The sequence below is a fragment of the Salvelinus alpinus genome, chromosome 11, assembly GCF_045679555.1.
Source record: "Salvelinus alpinus chromosome 11, SLU_Salpinus.1, whole genome shotgun sequence".
NCBI lineage: Eukaryota > Metazoa > Chordata > Actinopteri > Salmoniformes > Salmonidae > Salvelinus > Salvelinus alpinus.
The window spans coordinates 10,341,694-10,360,749 of record NC_092096.1 but is presented as its reverse complement, the minus strand read 5'-3'; the positions used below and the strand labels follow the sequence as shown (position 1 = coordinate 10,360,749).

At 48.4% G+C, this 19,056-nt stretch overlaps 1 protein-coding gene across 2 annotated transcripts in view; it reads left to right on the top strand.

Moving 5' to 3' along the window:
- The window catches only part of LOC139533570 (cullin-associated NEDD8-dissociated protein 1), a 61,810-nt gene that overhangs the window by 19,566 nt on the left and 23,188 nt on the right, over positions 1–19,056 (top strand). The window contains exons 4-10 of one of the 2 annotated variants that reach the window (XM_071331713.1): positions 3,575–3,698; positions 6,286–6,542; positions 7,693–7,798; positions 8,278–8,423; positions 14,206–14,357; positions 14,659–14,799; positions 15,110–15,251. In XM_071331713.1, coding sequence (XP_071187814.1) covers positions 3,575–3,698; positions 6,286–6,542; positions 7,693–7,798; positions 8,278–8,423; positions 14,206–14,357; positions 14,659–14,799; positions 15,110–15,251 — 1,068 coding nt within the window. Of the gene's footprint in view, positions 1–3,574; positions 3,699–6,285; positions 6,543–7,692; positions 7,799–8,277; positions 8,424–14,205; positions 14,358–14,658; positions 14,800–15,106; positions 15,252–19,056 lie in introns of both variants that reach the window. The other variant, XM_071331712.1, reaches the window with a different exon arrangement.

Genomic DNA, 19,056 nt, shown 5'->3' with positions numbered 1-19,056 from the left:
GGTGTTGTAGTGTGTTAAACCAGTTAGATAATGAACTGATGGACTATCCCCTCTAGTGATGGTGTTGTAGTGTGTTAAACCAGTTAGATAATGAACTGATAGACTATCCCCTCTAGTGATGGTGTTGTAGTGTGTTAAACCAGTTAGATAATGAACTGATAGACTATCCCCTCTAGTGATGGTGTTGTAGTGTGTTAGTTAAACCAGTTAGATAATGAACTGATAGACTATCCCCTCTAGTGATGGTGTTGTAGTGTGTTAGTTAAACCAGTTAGATAATGAACTGATAGACTATCCCCTCTAGTGATGGTGTTGTAGTGTGTTAAACCAGTTAGATAATGAACTGATAGACTATCCCCTCTAGTGATGGTGTTGTAGTGTGTTAAACCAGTTAGATAATGAACTGATGGATTATCCCCTCTAGTGATGGTGTTGTAGTGTGTTAAACCAGTTAGATAATGAACTGATAGACTATCCCCTCTAGTGATGGTGTTGTTGTGTGTTAAACCAGTTAGATAATGAACTGATGGACTATCCCCTCTAGTGATGGTGTTGTAGTGTGTTAAACCAGTTAGATAATGAACTGATATACTATCCCCTCTAGTGATGGTGTTGTAGTGTGTTAAACCAGTTCGATAATGAACTGATAGACTATCCCCTCTAGTGATGGTGTTGTAGTGTGTTAAACCAGTTAGATAATGAACTGATAGACTATCCCCTCTAGTGATGGTGTTGTAGTGTGTTAGTTAAACCAGTTAGATAATGAACTGATATACTATCCCCTCTAGTGATGGTGTTGTAGTGTGTTAGTTAAACCAGTTAGATAATGAACTGATAGACTATCCCCTCTAGTGATGGTGTTGTAGTGTGTTAAACCAGTTAGATAATGAACTGATAGACTATCCCCTCTAGTGATGGTGTTGTAGTGTGTTAAACCAGTTAGATAATGAACTGATGGACTATCCCCTCTAGTGATGGTGTTGTAGTGTGTTAAACCAGTTAGATAATGAACTGATAGACTATCCCCTCTAGTGATGGTGTTGTAGTGTGTTAAACCAGTTAGATAATGAACTGATAGACTATCCCCTCTAGTGATGGTGTTGTAGTGTGTTAGTTAAACCAGTTAGATAATGAACTGATAGACTATCCCCTCTAGTGATGGTGTTGTAGTGTGTTAGTTAAACCAGTTAGATAATGAACTGATAGACTATCCCCTCTAGTGATGGTGTTGTAGTGTGTTAAACCAGTTAGATAATGAACTGATAGACTATCCCCTCTAGTGATGGTGTTGTAGTGTGTTAAACCAGTTAGATAATGAACTGATGGATTATCCCCTCTAGTGATGGTGTTGTAGTGTGTTAAACCAGTTAGATAATGAACTGATAGACTATCCCCTCTAGTGATGGTGTTGTTGTGTGTTAAACCAGTTAGATAATGAACTGATGGACTATCCCCTCTAGTGATGGTGTTGTAGTGTGTTAAACCAGTTAGATAATGAACTGATATACTATCCCCTCTAGTGATGGTGTTGTAGTGTGTTAAACCAGTTCGATAATGAACTGATAGACTATCCCCTCTAGTGATGGTGTTGTAGTGTGTTAAACCAGTTAGATAATGAACTGATAGACTATCCCCTCTAGTGATGGTGTTGTAGTGTGTTAGTTAAACCAGTTAGATAATGAACTGATAGACTATCCCCTCTAGTGATGGTGTTGTTGTGTGTTAAACCAGTTAGATAATGAACTGATATACTATCCCCTCTAGTGATGGTGTTGTAGTGTGTTAGTTAAACCAGTTAGATAATGAACTGATAGACTATCCCCTCTAGTGATGGTGTTGTAGTGTGTTAAACCAGTTCGATAATGAACTGATAGACTATCCCCTCTAGTGATGGTGTTGTAGTGTGTTAAACCAGTTAGATAATGAACTGATGGATTATCCCCTCTAGTGATGGTGTTGTAGTGTTAGTTAAACCAGTTCGATAATGAACTGATAGACTATCCCCTCTAGTGATGGTGTTGTAGTGTGTTAAACCAGTTAGATAATGAACTGATAGACTATCCCCTCTAGTGATGGTGTTGTAGTGTGTTAGTTAAACCAGTTAGATAATGAACTGATAGACTATCCCCTCTAGTGATGGTGTTGTAGTGTTAGTTAAACCAGTTCGATAATGAACTGATAGACTATCCCCTCTAGTGATGGTGTTGTAGTGTGTTAAACCAGTTAGATAATGAACTGATAGACTATCCCCTCTAGTGATGGTGTTGTAGTGTGTTAAACCAGTTAGATAATGAACTGATAGACTATCCCCTCTAGTGATGGTGTTGTAGTGTGTTAGTTAAACCAGTTAGATAATGAACTGATAGACTATCCCCTCTAGTGATGGTGTTGTAGTGTGTTAAACCAGTTAGATAATGAACTGATAGACTATCCCCTCTAGTGATGGTGTTGTAGTGTGTTAAACCAGTTAGATAATGAACTGATAGACTATCCCCTCTAGTGATGGTGTTGTAGTGTGTTAGTTAAACCAGTTAGATAATGAACTGATATACTATCCCCTCTAGTGATGGTGTTGTAGTGTGTTAGTTAAACCAGTTAGATAATGAACTGATAGACTATCCCCTCTAGTGATGGTGTTGTAGTGTGTTAGTTAAACCAGTTAGATAATGAACTGATAGACTATCCCCTCTAGTGATGGTGTTGTTGTGTGTTAAACCAGTTAGATAATGAACTGATATACTATCCCCTCTAGTGATGGTGTTGTAGTGTGTTAGTTAAACCAGTTAGATAATGAACTGATAGACTATCCCCTCTAGTGATGGTGTTGTAGTGTGTTAAACCAGTTAGATAATGAACTGATAGACTATCCCCTCTAGTGATGGTGTTGTAGTGTGTTAAACCAGTTAGATAATGAACTGATAGACTATCCCCTCTAGTGATGGTGTTGTAGTGTGTTAAACCAGTTAGATAATGAACTGATAGACTATCCCCTCTAGTGATGGTGTTGTAGTGTGTTAGTTAAACCAGTTAGATAATGAACTGATAGACTATCCCCTCTAGTGATGGTGTTGTAGTGTGTTAAACCAGTTAGATAATGAACTGATAGACTATCCCCTCTAGTGATGGTGTTGTAGTGTGTTAGTTAAACCAGTTAGATAATGAACTGATAGACTATCCCCTCTAGTGATGGTGTTGTAGTGTGTTAAACCAGTTAGATAATGAACTGATAGACTATCCCCTCTAGTGATGGTGTTGTAGTGTGTTAAACCAGTTAGATAATGAACTGATAGACCATCCCCTCTAGTGATGGTGTTGTAGTGTGTTAGTTAAACCAGTTAGATAATGAACTGAAGGACTATCCCCTCTAGCATGTCCTCCTTACAACTTGGTTTATTTTCAGCTGTGTTCAGGCCTTTTCCAGTCATGTGGAGGGAGAGATGGGAGAAGAGAGCATCTGTTAACAGCCTTGCTTCCCCATCACCTTCAGGCATCAGCCATCTTGGCTGACATCAGTATGACTCATTTAGCTAACTCTGTCTTTCTCCTCTCCAACCCCCCATGTTTCTCTCTCTAGGCTCGGCCCTGGCTGCCAGCGTGTGTAAAAAGATCACAGGCCGTCTGACCAGTGCCATCGCCAAGCAGGAGGATGTGTCAGTTCAGCTGGAGGCTCTGGACATCATGGCTGACATGCTCTGCAGGTGTGTGTTCTCCACTGTCTGACCGCTGGTCTGGACCCAGGTTGGTGTGTGTTCTCCACTGTCTGACTGCTGGTCTGGACCCAGGTTGGTGTGTGTTCTCCACTGTCTGACTGCTGGTCTGGACCCAGGTTGGTGTGTGTGTTCTCCACTGTCTGACCGCTGGTCTGGACCCAGGTTGGTGTGTGTTCTCCACTGTCTGACCGCTGGTCTGGACCCAGGTTGGTGTGTGTTCTCCACTGTCTGACTGCTGGTCTGGACCCAGGTTGGTGTGTGTGTTCTCCACTGTCTGACCGCTGGTCTGGACCCAGGTTGGTGTGTGTGTTCTCCACTGTCTGACCGCTGGTCTGGACCCAGGTTGGTGTGTGTGTTCTCCACTGTCTGACCGCTGGTCTGGACCCAGGTTGGTGTGTTCTCCACTGTCTGACCGCTGGTCTGGACCCAGGCTGGTGTGTGTTCTCCACTGTCTGACCGCTGGTCTGGACCCAGGTTGGTGTGTGTTCTCCACTGTCTGACCGCTGGTCTGGACCCAGGTTGGTGTGTGTTCTCCACTGTCTGACTGCTGGTCTGGACCCAGGTTGGTGTGTGTTCTCCACTGTCTGACCGCTGGTCTGGACCCAGGTTGGTGTGTGTGTTCTCCACTGTCTGACCGCTGGTCTGGACCCAGGTTGGTGTGTGTGTTCTCCACTGTCTGACCGCTGGTCTGGACCCAGGTTGGTGTGTGTGTTCTCCACTGTCTGACTGCTGGTCTGGACCCAGGTTGGTGTGTGTTCTCCACTGTCTGACCGCTGGTCTGGACCCAGGTTGGTGTGTGTTCTCCACTGTCTGACTGCTGGTCTGGACCCAGGTTGGTGTGTGTTCTCCACTGTCTGACCGCTGGTCTGGACCCAGGTTGGTGTGTGTTCTCCACTGTCTGACCGCTGGTCTGGACCCAGGTTGGTGTGTTCTCCACTGTCTGACCGCTGGTCTGGACCCAGGTTGGTGTGTGTTCTCCACTGTCTGACTGCTGGCCTGGACCCAGGTTGGTGTGTTCTCCACTGTCTGACCGCTGGTCTGGACCCAGGTTGGTGTGTGTTCTCCACTGTCTGACTGCTGGCCTGGACCCAGGTTGGTGTGTTCTCCACTGTCTGACCGCTGGTCTGGACCCAGGTTGGTGTGTGTTCTCCACTGTCTGACCGCTGGTCTGGACCCAGGTTGGTGTGTGTTCTCCACTGTCTGACTGCTGGTCTGGACCCAGGTTGGTGTGTGTTCTCCACTGTCTGACCGCTGGTCTGGACCCAGGTTGGTGTGTGTTCTCCACTGTCTGACCGCTGGTCTGGACCCAGGTTGGTGTGTGTTCTCCACTGTCTGACTGCTGGCCTGGACCCAGGTTGGTGTGTGTGTTCTCCACTGTCTGACCGCTGGTCTGGACCCAGGTTGGTGTGTGTTCTCCACTGTCTGACTGCTGGTCTGGACCCAGGTTGGTGTGTGTTCTCCACTGTCTGACCGCTGGTCTGGACCCAGGTTGGTGTGTGTTCTCCACTGTCTGACCGCTGGCCTGGACCCAGGTTGGTGTGTGTTCTCCACTGTCTGACTGCTGGCCTGGACCCAGGTTGGTGTGTTCTCCACTGTCTGACTGCTGGCCTGGACCCAGGTTGGTGTGTTCTCCACTGTCTGACTGCTGGCCTGGACCCAGGTTGGTGTGTTCTCCACTGTCTGACCGCTGGCCTGGACCCAGGTTGGTGTGTTCTCCACTGTCTGACCGCTGGTCTGGACCCAGGCTGGCGTGTGTTCTCCACTGTCTGACCGCTGGTCTGGACCCAGGTTGGTGTGTGTTCTCCACTGTCTGACTGCTGGTCTGGACCCAGGTTGGTGTGTGTTCTCCACTGTCTGACCGCTGGTCTGGACCCAGGTTGGTGTGTGTTCTCCACTGTCTGACTGCTGGTCTGGACCCAGGTTGGTGTGTGTGTTCTCCACTGTCTGACTGCTGGCCTGGACCCAGGTTGGTGTGTTCTCCACTGTCTGACCGCTGGTCTGGACCCAGGTTGGTGTGTTCTCCACTGTCTGACCGCTGGTCTGGACCCAGGTTGGTGTGTTCTCCACTGTCTGACCGCTGGTCTGGACCCAGGCTGGTGTGTGTTCTCCACTGTCTGACCGCTGGTCTGGACCCAGGTTGGTGTGTGTGTTCTCCACTGTCTGACCGCTGGTCTGGACCCAGGTTGGTTGGTGTGTTCTCCACTGTCTGACCGCTGGTCTGGACCCATTATACACTATAGATGGTTATTGGATTACTTTATTACAGTCAATTGAATATCTGAAGTTATTTCAGATTTCTGCCTGTAATAATTAGTTTGGGACGGTACAGGAATACTCTGGGGTTATATAACTGTTGCTGGATCAGGACAGTACGGGAAAATATTTGACAAGACGGGACAGGAATAATTTTTTTAGTCCTGTGCCAACCTCTAGTCTCCTGGTGAACTTTCACCCCTCCATCCTGACCTGTCTGCTCTCCCAGCTGACCAGACCCTACGTAGCCTATCATACCGCCTGATGACACTACATAACACTACTTAACATAGTGCTAACCTCTCTCCCTCTCCTCTAACAGACAGGGTGGTCTCCTGGTGAACTTTCACCCCTCCATCCTGTCCTGCCTGCTTCCACAGCTGACCAGCCCCCGCCTGGCGGTCAGGAAGAGGACCATCATCGCTCTGGGTCACCTGGTCATGTCCTGTGGGAACCTGGTCTTTGTGGACCTTATTGAACACCTGCTGTCAGAGTTGTCCCGTAACGACTCCATGTCCACCACACGTACCTACATACAGTGTATCGCAGCCATCAGCAGACAGGCCGGACACAGAATCGGTGAGTTTCATGGAGACACACAGACATGGGGTAGTGATATAATATACATCTTTCTTTTTCTAGTTGAACAGTTGAAAGACAAACCCTGCAGTCATTTGTGTGAGACACAATGCAGTCATTTGTGTGAGACACAATTTTCAGAACATTTTGGACCTTTTTTTATATTTGGAAATGTCAAACAATTTAGCCAACATTTTCAAGTTATTGACCCCTTCTTTAGGCGGCAGGTAACCTAACCCTAGTGGTTAGAGGGGGCTGAATTAATATGTATCAGTTGGAGCTGTTCTGTTCTCTCTCTCTCGCTCTCGCTCAGGTTTTATCGACAGCCAGGTCCATCTGGGAACACCTTTTAGATTTCAGTTAGGCTAGAAGTGTTTGTTTTAGCTATTGTACTTAGTCAAGCCCACGGCTCCTCGGGGAGCCTAAGGCCATTGACAACATTGAAGTATTTTATCATTTTCTAAGTGAAATAATATATTAGACTATTTATTTTCCATTAGACTTTTTAAAATAACCCCGAAGGAAGTCATTGTGTCTCCTTGATGTTTGAGAGAAGCCATTACTCCTGGTCAGGGACGTGACAGTTTGTGACAGGAGACGGGAGAGTCTCCTCTTTCTGTCCTTATTTACCTGTCAATCTGTCACTTTCTCCTCTCTCTGGAAGAGTGGAGGATGGAGAGTGTTTTGTGTGGAGGGAAACGGAGAGCGGAGTCATTGAGGCTAGCTCCTCTTTCTCTCCCTCTTTTCTCCCTCTTTTTCTCCCACCCCATCAACCAATCACACGCTGTGTTTGATGAGCCAGAGACGGCAGTGATTAAGATGCGGCAGATTACTTCAGTGAAGAGCACCACTCCAAAACTATTTCTCCCTCCGGTCTCTCTCCATATCCTGCAATCCCCTGTTTTAATTAACTTCTCTTGTCATCTTGAAAGAGCTCGCTCTACAATTTTGCTAAAAACACAAAAGCCTTTATCTAGCTGTAACTTGTAATTTGCTTTTCTCAGTGAGTTCTGGGCCTTTTTTGAAGTCGGGAGGCTTGCTTCCCTTCATGTCACATTTAGATGAAAGAATATGAAGTTGTTACTAATAGATTGACGGCTAACGTTCAGTTTGAATGGAATTATTAACGTGTGTGTCCGCGTGTCCTCAGGTGAGTACTTGGAGAAGATCATTCCTCTGGTGGTGAAGTTCTGTAACATAGACGATGACGAGCTGAGGGAATACTGCATCCAGGCCTTCGAGTCCTTCGTCAGGAGGTGAGAGAGACACGTCCTTTTTTTAAACGGCTTCAGAGCTCGGGAGGGGGTTTTGTTTTTTATGTTCAGAGAAACACAGAACGACAGAAAAAATAAATCCCAGAATTCTCAGTGAACTGGGTAGTTTATTCACGTTCACCCTGAAGCGTTTGGACCTGTGCTGTGATTGGATACTCTAGTCTCGCTTCTCGTCTACGTTTAGCCTCCCACTGTTTCTGTGATTAGAAACCCTTTCATCCGTTCTATCTTGTGCCTTTTATGGATTACATCAAACAAGTGTTTGGGAGGGAGAGAGGGACAACTAGTGTTGGAAGATTACTGTGGTGCTGTCTGTCCTCCCAGATTACCACGAGGAGAAGAAAGGCTGAGCGATGGGAGTCTTTATTAGTGGAAACGGAACTCAACCATGAAGGACTTTTCAATCTCTCTCTCTCTCTGTCTCTCTCTCTCTCTCTCTCTCTCTCTCTCTCTCTCTCCAGGTGTCCAAAGGAGGTTTATCCACATGTGGGCACCGTCATCAGCATCTGTCTGAAGTATTTGACCTACGACCCCAACTATAACTACGATGACGAGGATGAAGATGAGAATGCCATGGATGCCGACGGAGCAGACGAAGACTATCAAGGTAAACACACACTCTCTCTCTCACACTCAGTCACTCTCTCACTCTCTCTCTCTCTCTCTCTCTCTCTCTCTCTCTCTCTCTCTCTCTCTCTATCTCTCTCTTTCTTTCTTTCTTTCTTTCTTTTTCTATTTATTTCTATATCTTTCTATTTCTTATTCTTTCTTTTTCCTCCTTCCATGTTTCTTTATTTTCCTTTTCACTTTCTTTCTTTTTCCTTCTTTTTCTTTCTTTTTCTTTCATTCTTTTTCTTTCTCTTTCTTTCTTTTTCTTTCTTTTTTTATCTTATTTTTATTCCCTCTTTTTCTTTCTCTTTTTATCTCTTTTTCTTTTTCATTCTATTTCTTTCTTTTTCATTTTCTTTCTTTTTCTTTTTCTTTTTCTTTTTCTTTCTTTTTCTTTTTCTTTCTTTTTCTTTTTCTTTCTTTTTCTTTTTCTATCTTTTTCTTTCTTTTTCTTTTTCCTTCTTTTTCTTTTTCTTTCTTTTTCTTATTCTTTTTCTTTCTTTTTCTTTCTTTTTCTTTTTCTCTCTTTTTTTTCTTTCTTTCTTTTTCTTTTTCTTTCTTTTTCTTTTTCTTTCTTTGTCTTTTTCTTTCTTTCTTTTTCTTTTTCTTTCTTTTTCTTTTTCTTCTTTGTCTTTTTCTATCTTTTTCTTTCTTTTTCTTTCTTTCTTTCTCAAAGAGTTACAAACCTCAGATTTCCCACTTCCTGGTTGGATTTTTTCTCTCATGTTTTTGCCTGCCAAATGAGTACTGTTATACTTACAGACATCATTCAAACTGTTTTAGAAACTGCAGACTGTTTTCTATCCATCTACTAATAATATGCACATATTAGCAACTGGGACTGAGTAGCAGGCAGTTTACTCTGGGCACGCTTTTCATCCGGACGTGAAAATGCTGCCCCTTATTCATAACAAGTTAAGAAGAGAAACATATAGGACTCTTCATCACTTCAGGAGAGACCTATAGGACTCGTCTCTTCGGGGCTTAGGTTTCTGTTTAGATATCTGCCTCGGTGTGAGAGAAGTTAGAACTAGCCTATCTATTAAATGGTCTTCCAAATGTGTCTTCCATTTTCAGGAGTCTTACTCTGCAGAATAACCCCCAGTTGTAAGTCCTTACTGCACTGACACTGTTAGTGTGTCGTTTGTTGCTATGACTGTAAGAGCTCAGCCAGAAAGACAATCTGTTGCTTGGCCACGCATGAGCACTGTGAAATAAACATAGAATAATGCTAGTAAATATTGAAGGCAGCCAGCCAGCCTCCCTCTGTCTCCCCCCCTCCTTGTTATGAGACTGAATGTTATTATCTACAGGCTGAATGGACGACTGCTATTGGAGCGGGTAATGCTAGCTGCTTTCAGCAGACCTCCAGTCATTACTTCTACTACAACTGATAGAGATGGCTCTCTGTCCTTGTCACCACTAGCAGTGTGTGAGGACTGAGGACCAGACAGGCTTTTGTGTTGTCACCTTGTTGAAGCTTTCGCCTGAGTCTTCTCCTGTAACACTGTTCCTCCCAGGCGGGTGCATCTTATACTGTGTTGCTGAGTCTCTCCCTCCTCTTCCTCCTCTCCCTCCTCTCTGTCCCCTTCCTCCTCTCCCTCCTCTCTGTCCCCTTCTTCCTCTCCCTCCTCTCTTCCCTGACTCACACACACTCTGGTTGTCATGTCTCTCCACCAATCATAATGTGTGCTCCCAGAATGCTGAAGTATGTCATTTATAAAATGGGTCTTGACATCAACGGATGTTTTGTGGCGCCTGCAGTGTTGCTCGTATCTTCCTCAGCACTCTGCGTTAGCACAGTTTGCCAGTCATCCATAAATCATATTCCTACCTATTCCTATTGGCTGGTTCCTTTAATAATTCATGGTTCTGACTGACTGACTGTGTGTAGCTAGCTTGTAAACAGGCCCAGGGAAGCACAGTGCTGGGACTAGCCTCCTAGTCTACCAGGGCAGCACAGTGCTGGGACTAGCCTCCTAGTCTACCAGGCCCAGGGAAGCACAGTGCTGGGACTAGCCTCCTAGTCTACCAGGCCCAGGGAAGCACAGTGCTGGGACTAGCCTCCTAGTCTACCAGGCCCAGGGAAGCACAGTGCTGGGACTAGCCTCCTAGTCTACCAGGCCCAGGGCGCAGCACAGTGCTGGGACTAGCCTCCTAGTCTACCAGGCCCAGGGCAGCACAGTGCTGGGACTAGCCTCCTAGTCTACCAGGCCCAGGGCAGCACAGTGCTGGGACTAGCCTCCTAGTCTACCAGGCCCAGGGAAGCACAGTGCTGGGACTAGCCTCCTAGTCTACCAGGCCCAGGGCGCAGCACAGTGCTGGGACTAGCCTCCTAGTCTACCAGGCCCAGGGCAGCACAGTGCTGGGACTAGCCTCCTAGTCTACCAGGCCCAGGGCAGCACAGTGCTGGGACTAGCCTCCTAGTCTACCAGGCCCAGGGAAGCACAGTGCTGGGACTAGCCTCCTAGTCTACCAGGCCCAGGGCAGCACAGTGCTGGGACTAGCCTCCTAGTCTACCAGGCCCGGGGCAGCACAGTGCTGGGACTAGCCTCCTAGTCTACCAGGCCCGGGGCAGCACAGTGCTGGGACTAGCGTCCTAGTCTACCAGGCCCGGGGCAGCACAGTGCTGGGACTAGCCTCCTAGTCTACCAGGCCCGGGGCAGCACAGTGCTGGGACTAGCCTCCTAGTCTACCAGGCCCGGGGCAGCACAGTGCTGGGACTAGCCTCCTAGTCTACCAGGCCCGGGGCAGCACAGTGCTGGGACTAGCCTCCTAGTCTACCAGGCCCGGGGCAGCACAGTGCTGGGACTAGCCTCCTAGTCTTATCAGGCCCAGGGCAGCACAGTGCTGGGACTAGCCTCCTAGTCTTATCAGGCCCAGGGCAGCACAGTGCTGGGACTAGCCTCCTAGTCTACCAGGCCCAGGGCAGCACAGTGCTGGGACTAGCCTCCTAGTCTACCAGGCCCGGGGCAGCACAGTGCTGGGACTAGCCTCCTAGTCTACCAGGCCCGGGGCAGCACAGTGCTGGGACTAGCCTCCTAGTCTACCAGGCCCGGGGCAGCACAGTGCTGGGACTAGCCTCCTAGTCTACCAGGCCCGGGGCAGCACAGTGCTGGGACTAGCCTCCTAGTCTACCAGGCCCGGGGCAGCACAGTGCTGGGACTAGCCTCCTAGTCTTATCAGGCCCAGGGCAGCACAGTGCTGGGACTAGCCTCCTAGTCTTATCAGGCCCAGGGCAGCACAGTGCTGGGACTAGCCTCCTAGTCTACCAGGCCCAGGGCAGCACAGTGCTGGGACTAGCCTCCTAGTCTACCAGGCCCAGGGCAGCACAGTGTTGGGACTAGCCTCCTAGTCTTATCTGGCCCAGGGCAGCACAGTGCTGGGACTAGCCTCCTAGTCTACCAGGCCCGGGACAGCACAGTGCTGGGACTAGCCTCCTAGTCTTATCAGGCCCGGGACAGCACAGTGCTGGGACTAGCCTCCTAGTCTACCAGGCCCAGGGCAGCACAGTGCTGGGACTAGCCTCCTAGTCTACCAGGCCCAGGGCAGCACAGTGTTGGGACTAGCCTCCTAGTCTTATCTGGCCCAGGGCAGCACAGTGCTGGGACTAGCCTCCTAGTCTACCAGGCCCGGGACAGCACAGTGCTGGGACTAGCCTCCTAGTCTACCAGGCCCAGGGCAGCACAGTGCTGGGACTAGCCTCCTAGTCTACCAGGCCCAGGGCAGCACAGTGCTGGGACTAGCCTCCTAGTCTACCAGGCCCAGGGCAGCACAGTGCTGGGACTAGCCTCCTAGTCTACCAGGCCCAGGGCAGCACAGTGCTGGGACTAGCCTCCTAGTCTACCAGGCCCAGGGCAGCACAGTGTTGGGACTAGCCTCCTAGTCTTATCAGGCCCAGGGCAGCACAGTGCTGGGACTAGCCTCCTAGTCTACCAGGCCCAGGGCAGCACAGTGCTGGGACTAGCCTCCTAGTCTACCAGGCCCAGGGCAGCACAGTGTTGGGACTAGCCTCCTAGTCTACCAGGCCCAGGGCAGCACAGTGTTGGGACTAGCCTCCTAGTCTACCAGGCCCAGGGCAGCACAGTGCTGGGACTAGCCTCCTAGTCTACCAGGCCCAGGGCAGCACAGTGCTGGGACTAGCCTCCTAGTCTACCAGGCCCAGGGCAGCACAGTGCTGGGACTAGCCTCCTAGTCTTATCAGGCCCAGGGCAGCACAGTGCTGGGACCAGCCTCCTAGTCTTATCAGGCCCAGGGCAGCACAGTGTTGGGACTAACCTCCTAGTCTACCAGGCCCAGGGCAGCACAGTGTTGGGACCAGCCTCCTAGTCTACCAGGCCCAGGGCAGCACAGTGCTGGGACTAGCCTCCTAGTCTACCAGGCCCAGGGCAGCACAGTGCTGGGACTAGCCTCCTAGTCTACCAGGCCCAGGGCAGCACAGTGTTGGGACTAGCCTCCTAGTCTTATCAGGCCCGGGGCAGCACAGTGCTGGGACTAGCCTCCTAGTCTACCAGGCCCGGGGCAGCACAGTGCTGGGACTAGCCTCCTAGTCTACCAGGCCCGGGGCAGCACAGTGCTGGGACTAGCCTCCTAGTCTACCAGGCCCGGGACAGCACAGTGCTGGGACTAGCCTCCTAGTCTACCAGGCCCAGGGCAGCACAGTGCTGGGACTAGCCTCCTAGTCTACCAGGCCCATGGCAGCACATTGTTGGGACTAGCCTCCTAGTCTTATCAGGCCCAGGGCAGCACAGTGCTGGGACTAGCCTCCTAGTCTACCAGGCCCAGGGCAGCACAGTGCTGGGACTAGCCGCCTAGTCTACCAGGCCCAGGGCAGCACAGTGCTGGGACTAGCCTCCTAGTCTACCAGGCCCAGGGCAGCACAGTGTTGGGACTAGCCTCCTAGTCTACCAGGCCCAGGGCAGCACAGTGTTGGGACTAGCCTCCTAGTCTACCAGGCCCGGGGCAGCACAGTGTTGGGACTAGCCTCCTAGTCTACCAGGCCCGGGGCAGCACAGTGCTGGGACTAGCCTCCTAGTCTACCAGGCCCAGGGCAGCACAGTGCTGGGACTAGCCTCCTAGTCTACCAGGCCCAGGGCAGCACAGTGTTGGGACTAGCCTCCTAGTCTACCAGGCCCAGGTCAGCACAGTGTTGGGACTAGCCTCCTAGTCTACCAGGCCCAGGGCAGCACAGTGCTGGGACTAGCCTCCTAGTCTACCAGGCCCAGGGCAGCACAGTGCTGGGACTAGCCTCCTAGTCTACCAGGCCCGGGGCAGCACAGTGTTGGGACTAGCCTCCTAGTCTACCAGGCCCGGGGCAGCACAGTGCTGGGACTAGCCTCCTAGTCTACCAGGCCCAGGGCAGCACAGTGTTGGGACTAGCCTCCTAGTCTACCAGGCCCAGGGCAGCACAGTGTTGGGACTAGCCTCCTAGTCTACCAGGCCCGGGACAGCACAGTGTTGGGACTAGCCTCCTAGTCTACCAGGCCCAGGGCAGCACAGTGTTGGGACTAGCCTCCTAGTCTACCAGGCCCGGGACAGCACAGTGTTGGGACTAGCCTCCTAGTCTGAGATGTTTGTGGTAGTCAGGTGGTCGCTCTAGACTAGTAGATGTGCTGTGTGTAACCTGTGTTTGTTTTCTACCAGCTAAAGTGCGTATCTGACATCACAATGCTTACAGGAGCATATACCTATTTCATTGGCTGTAATAATAACTGCTGCTAAACTGTGTTAAAGTCTCTAACCTCACACCACCACCACCCTTTGACCTCTGACCTTTACAGGAAGTGATGATGAGTACAGCGACGACGACGACATGAGCTGGAAGGTTCGCCGTGCGGCCGCCAAGTGTCTGGACGCCGTGGTCAGCACACGCCACGAGATGCTGCCGGAGTTCTACCGGACCGTGTCGCCCGCGCTCATCGCCCGCTTCAAGGCACACACACACACACACACACACACACACACACACACACACACACACACACACACACACACACACACACACACACACACACACACACACACACACAAAAAAAAAAAAACCCCCGTGTTCCTCTAGGTCTACATCTTCCAGGGAGTTTTACCTAGCCGTTGGGCATCTGGTTTGTTTGCTCTCGGAGTCCAGGCCGGGTTAAAGTAAAAGCACTCTGATATCAACAGTTGTCACAAAAGGTCTTTATCAATACATTTGATTGACTGATGTATTGGCTGATATATTGATTGATGGATTGTAGGAGCGGGAGGAGAACGTTAAGGCCGACGTGTTCCATGCCTACCTGTCGCTGCTGAAACAGACACGTCCTGCTCAGAGCTGGCTGTGTGACCCAGATGCCATGGAACAGGGAGAGACTCCACTCACCATGCTGCAGAACCAGGTAAAACACACAGAGAGAGAGAGGCCTCCACTCACCATGCTGCAGAACCAGGTAAAACACACAGAGAGAGAGAGGCCTCCACTCACCATGCTGCAGAACCAGGTAAAACACACAGAGAGGCCTCCACTCACCATGCTGCAAAACCAGGTAAAACACACAGAGAGGCCTCCACTCACCATGCTGCAGAACACACACACACACACACACAGAGAGAGAGTAGTATGTCTGATATTTCTCCTAGTGGTAGTTCTAGTGTGTATTAGTCAGTAGTATGTCTGATATTTCTCCCTCCCGCCGGGTGCTGCTGCAGGTGCCAATGATCGTTAAGGCCCTGCATAAGCAGATGAAGGAGAAAAGTGTCAAGACACGGCAGTGCTGTTTCAACATGCTGACGGAGCTGGTCAACGTGCTGCCTGGGGCCCTCACGCAACACATCCCTGTCCTAGTACCAGGTAGGTTACTACCCTGGGGGTTACTACCCTAACCCTAGAGCCTCACACAACATATCCCTGTCCTAGTACCAGGTAGGTTACTACCCTAGAGCCTCACACAACATATCCCTGTCCTAGTACCAGGTAGGTTACTACCCTAGAGCCTCACACAACACATCCCTGTCCTCGTACCAGGTAGGTTACTACCCTGGGGCCCTCACACAACACATCCCTGTCCTAGTACCAGGTAGGTTACTACCCTAGAGCCTCACACAACATATCCCTGTCCTAGTACCAGGTAGGTTACTACCCTAGAGCCTCACACAACATATCCCTGTCCTAGTACCAGGTAGGTTACTACCCTAGAGCCTCACACAACATATCCCTGTCCAGGCATCAAGACATTCAGTTACTGTTCCATTAGAATGGGTAACCTACTATATCAGGCAGGCATCAAGGCATTCAGTTACTGTTCCATTAGAATGGGTAACCTACTATATAAAGCAGACAGGCATCGAGACATTCAGTTACTGTTCCATTAGAATGGGTAACCTACTATATAAAGCAGACAGGCATCGAGACATTCAGTTACTGTTCCATTAGAATGGGTAACCTACTATATAAAGCAAGCAGGCATCGAGACATTCAGTTACTGTTCCATTAGAATGGGTAACCTACTATATAAAGCAGACAGGCATCAAGACATTCAGTTACTGTTCCATTAGAATGGGTATCCTACTATATAAACCAGGCAGGCATCGAGACATTCAGTTACTGTTCCATTAGAATGGGTAACCTACTATATAAAGCAGGCAGGCATCGAGACATTCAGTTACTGTTCCATTAGAATGGGTAACCTACTATATAAAGCAGACAGGCATCGAGACATTCAGTTACTGTTCCATTAGAATGGGTAACCTACTATATAAAGTAGACAGGCATCGAGACATTCAGTTACTGTTCCATTAGAATGGGTAACCTACTATATCAGGCAGGCATCAAGGCATTCAGTTACTGTTCCATTAGAATGGGTAACCTACTATATCAGGCAGGCATCAAGGCATTCAGTTACTGTTCCATTAGAATGGGTAACCTACTATATAAAGCAGACAGGCATCAAGACATTCAGTTACTGTTCCATTAGAATGGGTATCCTACTATATAAACCAGGCAGGCATCGAGACATTCAGTTACTGTTCCATTAGAATGGGTAACCTACTATATAAAGCAGGCAGGCATCGAGACATTCAGTTACTGTTCCATTAGAATGGGTAACCTACTATATAAAGCAGACAGGCATCGAGACATTCAGTTACTGTTCCATTAGAATGGGTAACCTACTATATAAAGTAGACAGGCATCGAGACATTCAGTTACTGTTCCATTAGAATGGGTAACCTACTATATCAGGCAGGCATCAAGGCATTCAGTTACTGTTCCATTAGAATGGGTAACCTACTATATCAGGCAGGCATCAAGGCATTCAGTTACTGTTCCATTAGAATGGGTAACCTACTATATAAAGCAGACAGGCATCAAGACATTCAGTTACTGTTCCATTAGAATGGGTATCCTACTATATAAACCAGGCAGGCATCGAGACATTCAGTTACTGTTCCATTAGAATGGGTAACCTACTATATAAAGCAGGCAGGCATCGAGACATTCAGTTACTGTTCCATTAGAATGGGTAACCTACTATATAAAGCAGACAGGCATCGAGACATTCAGTTACTGTTCCATTAGAATGGGTAACCTACTATATAAAGTAGACAGGCATCGAGACATTCAGTTACTGTTCCATTAGAATGGGTAACCTACTATATAAAGCAGACAGGCATCGAGACATTCAGTTACTGTTCCATTAGAATGGGTAACCTACTATATAAAGCAGACAGGCATCGAGACATTCAGTTACTGTTCCATTAGAATGGGTAACCTACTATATAAAGCAAGCAGGCATCGAGACATTCAGTTACTGTTCCATTAGAATGGGTAACCTACAGGCATCGAGACATTCAGTTACTGTTCCATTAGAATGGGTAACCTACTATATAAAGCAGACAGGCATCGAGACATTCAGTTACTGTTCCATTAGAATGGGTAACCTACTATATAAAGCAAGCAGGCATCGAGACATTCAGTTACTGTTCCATTAGAATGGGTAACCTACTATATAAAGCAGACAGGCATCGAGACATTCAGTTACTGTTCCATTAGAATGGGTAACCTACTATATCAGGCAGGCATCAAGGCATTCAGTTACTGTTCCATTAGAATGGGTAACCTACTATATCAGGCAGGCATCAAGGCATTCAGTTACTGTTCCATTAGAATGGGTAACCTACTATATAAAGCAGACAGGCATCAAGACATTCAGTTACTGTTCCATTAGAATGGGTATCCTACTATATAAACCAGGCAGGCATCGAGACATTCAGTTACTGTTCCATTAGAATGGGTAACCTACTATATAAAGCAGGCAGACATCGAGACATTCAGTTACTGTTCCATTAGAATGGGTAACCTACTATATAAAGCAGACAGGCATCGAGACATTCAGTTACTGTTCCATTAGAATGGGTAACCTACTATATAAAGTAGACAGGCATCGAGACATTCAGTTACTGTTCCATTAGAATGGGTAACCTACTATATAAAGCAGACAGGCATCGAGACATTCAGTTACTGTTCCATTAGAATGGGTAACCTACTATATAAAGCAAGCAGGCATCGAGACATTCAGTTACTGTTCCATTAGAATGGGTAACCTACAGGCATCGAGACATTCAGTTACTGTTCCATTAGAATGGGTAACCTACAGGCATCGAGACATTCAGTTACTGTTCCATTAGAATGGGTAACCTACAGGCATCGAGACATTCAGTTACTGTTCCATTAGAATGGGTAACCTAAGGCGTGACGGTTCCTGAATCTCAGAAACGGCCTCCTGGAATTTTGACGCGCGACATTGTCTAGGGTTTACTGAGTAACTAAGGGGTGCGACAAACCAAAACATCCAGTCAGCGGCAGTCCTGTGGGTGAAAACAGCTTGTTGATGAGAGAGGTTGAAGGAGAATGGAAAGAATGGTGCAAGCTAACAGGTGGAACACAAACAGGCAAATAACGGCTCAGAACAGCGTCTCGGAACTCACAACTTGTCGGTCGTTGTCACGGATTGGCTACTGCAGCAGACGACCACCCCGGGTTCCTATCAGCTAAAAACAAGAAGAAGCAGCTCCAGTGGGCAGGACATCACCAACACTGGACTATTGAGGAGTGGAAAAACATCACCTGGTCTGACAAATCGCCTGGTCCGACAAATCCTGACATAAGTCAGGATTTGGCATAAGCAGCATGAGTCCATGGTCCCATCCTGCCTGGTGTCAACGGTACAGGCTGGTGACGGTGGTGTAATGGTGTGGGGAATGTTTTCCTGTCGCACGTTCAGTCACTTGATACGAATTTGAGCAATGTTTCAGCGCCCTGAAGAATTCAGGCTGTTCTGGAGGCAAAGGGGGGTCTGACCCAGTATTATATGGGTGTATCGAATGTAAATCTGAAATTTGTCCCCCAGACACCACACACACACACACACACACACAAGAGGCTGGAAGGAGCGTTGGATCAGCTACAGAGCTACATTTCCCCTGGAGCATCTCTTGCTCAAGGGCACAATGGCAGTAGTTGGCACCCCTCAGATTCTGATCTCACTCTTGCCAGACTTTTACCCCGGGCTAGCCTAGGCTCTCACCCAACATCTCTGTGCTGGTCCCAGGAACGAGGCTCCCGCCCTGGGCACGTTCTTCAGCCTCATCCATCCGGT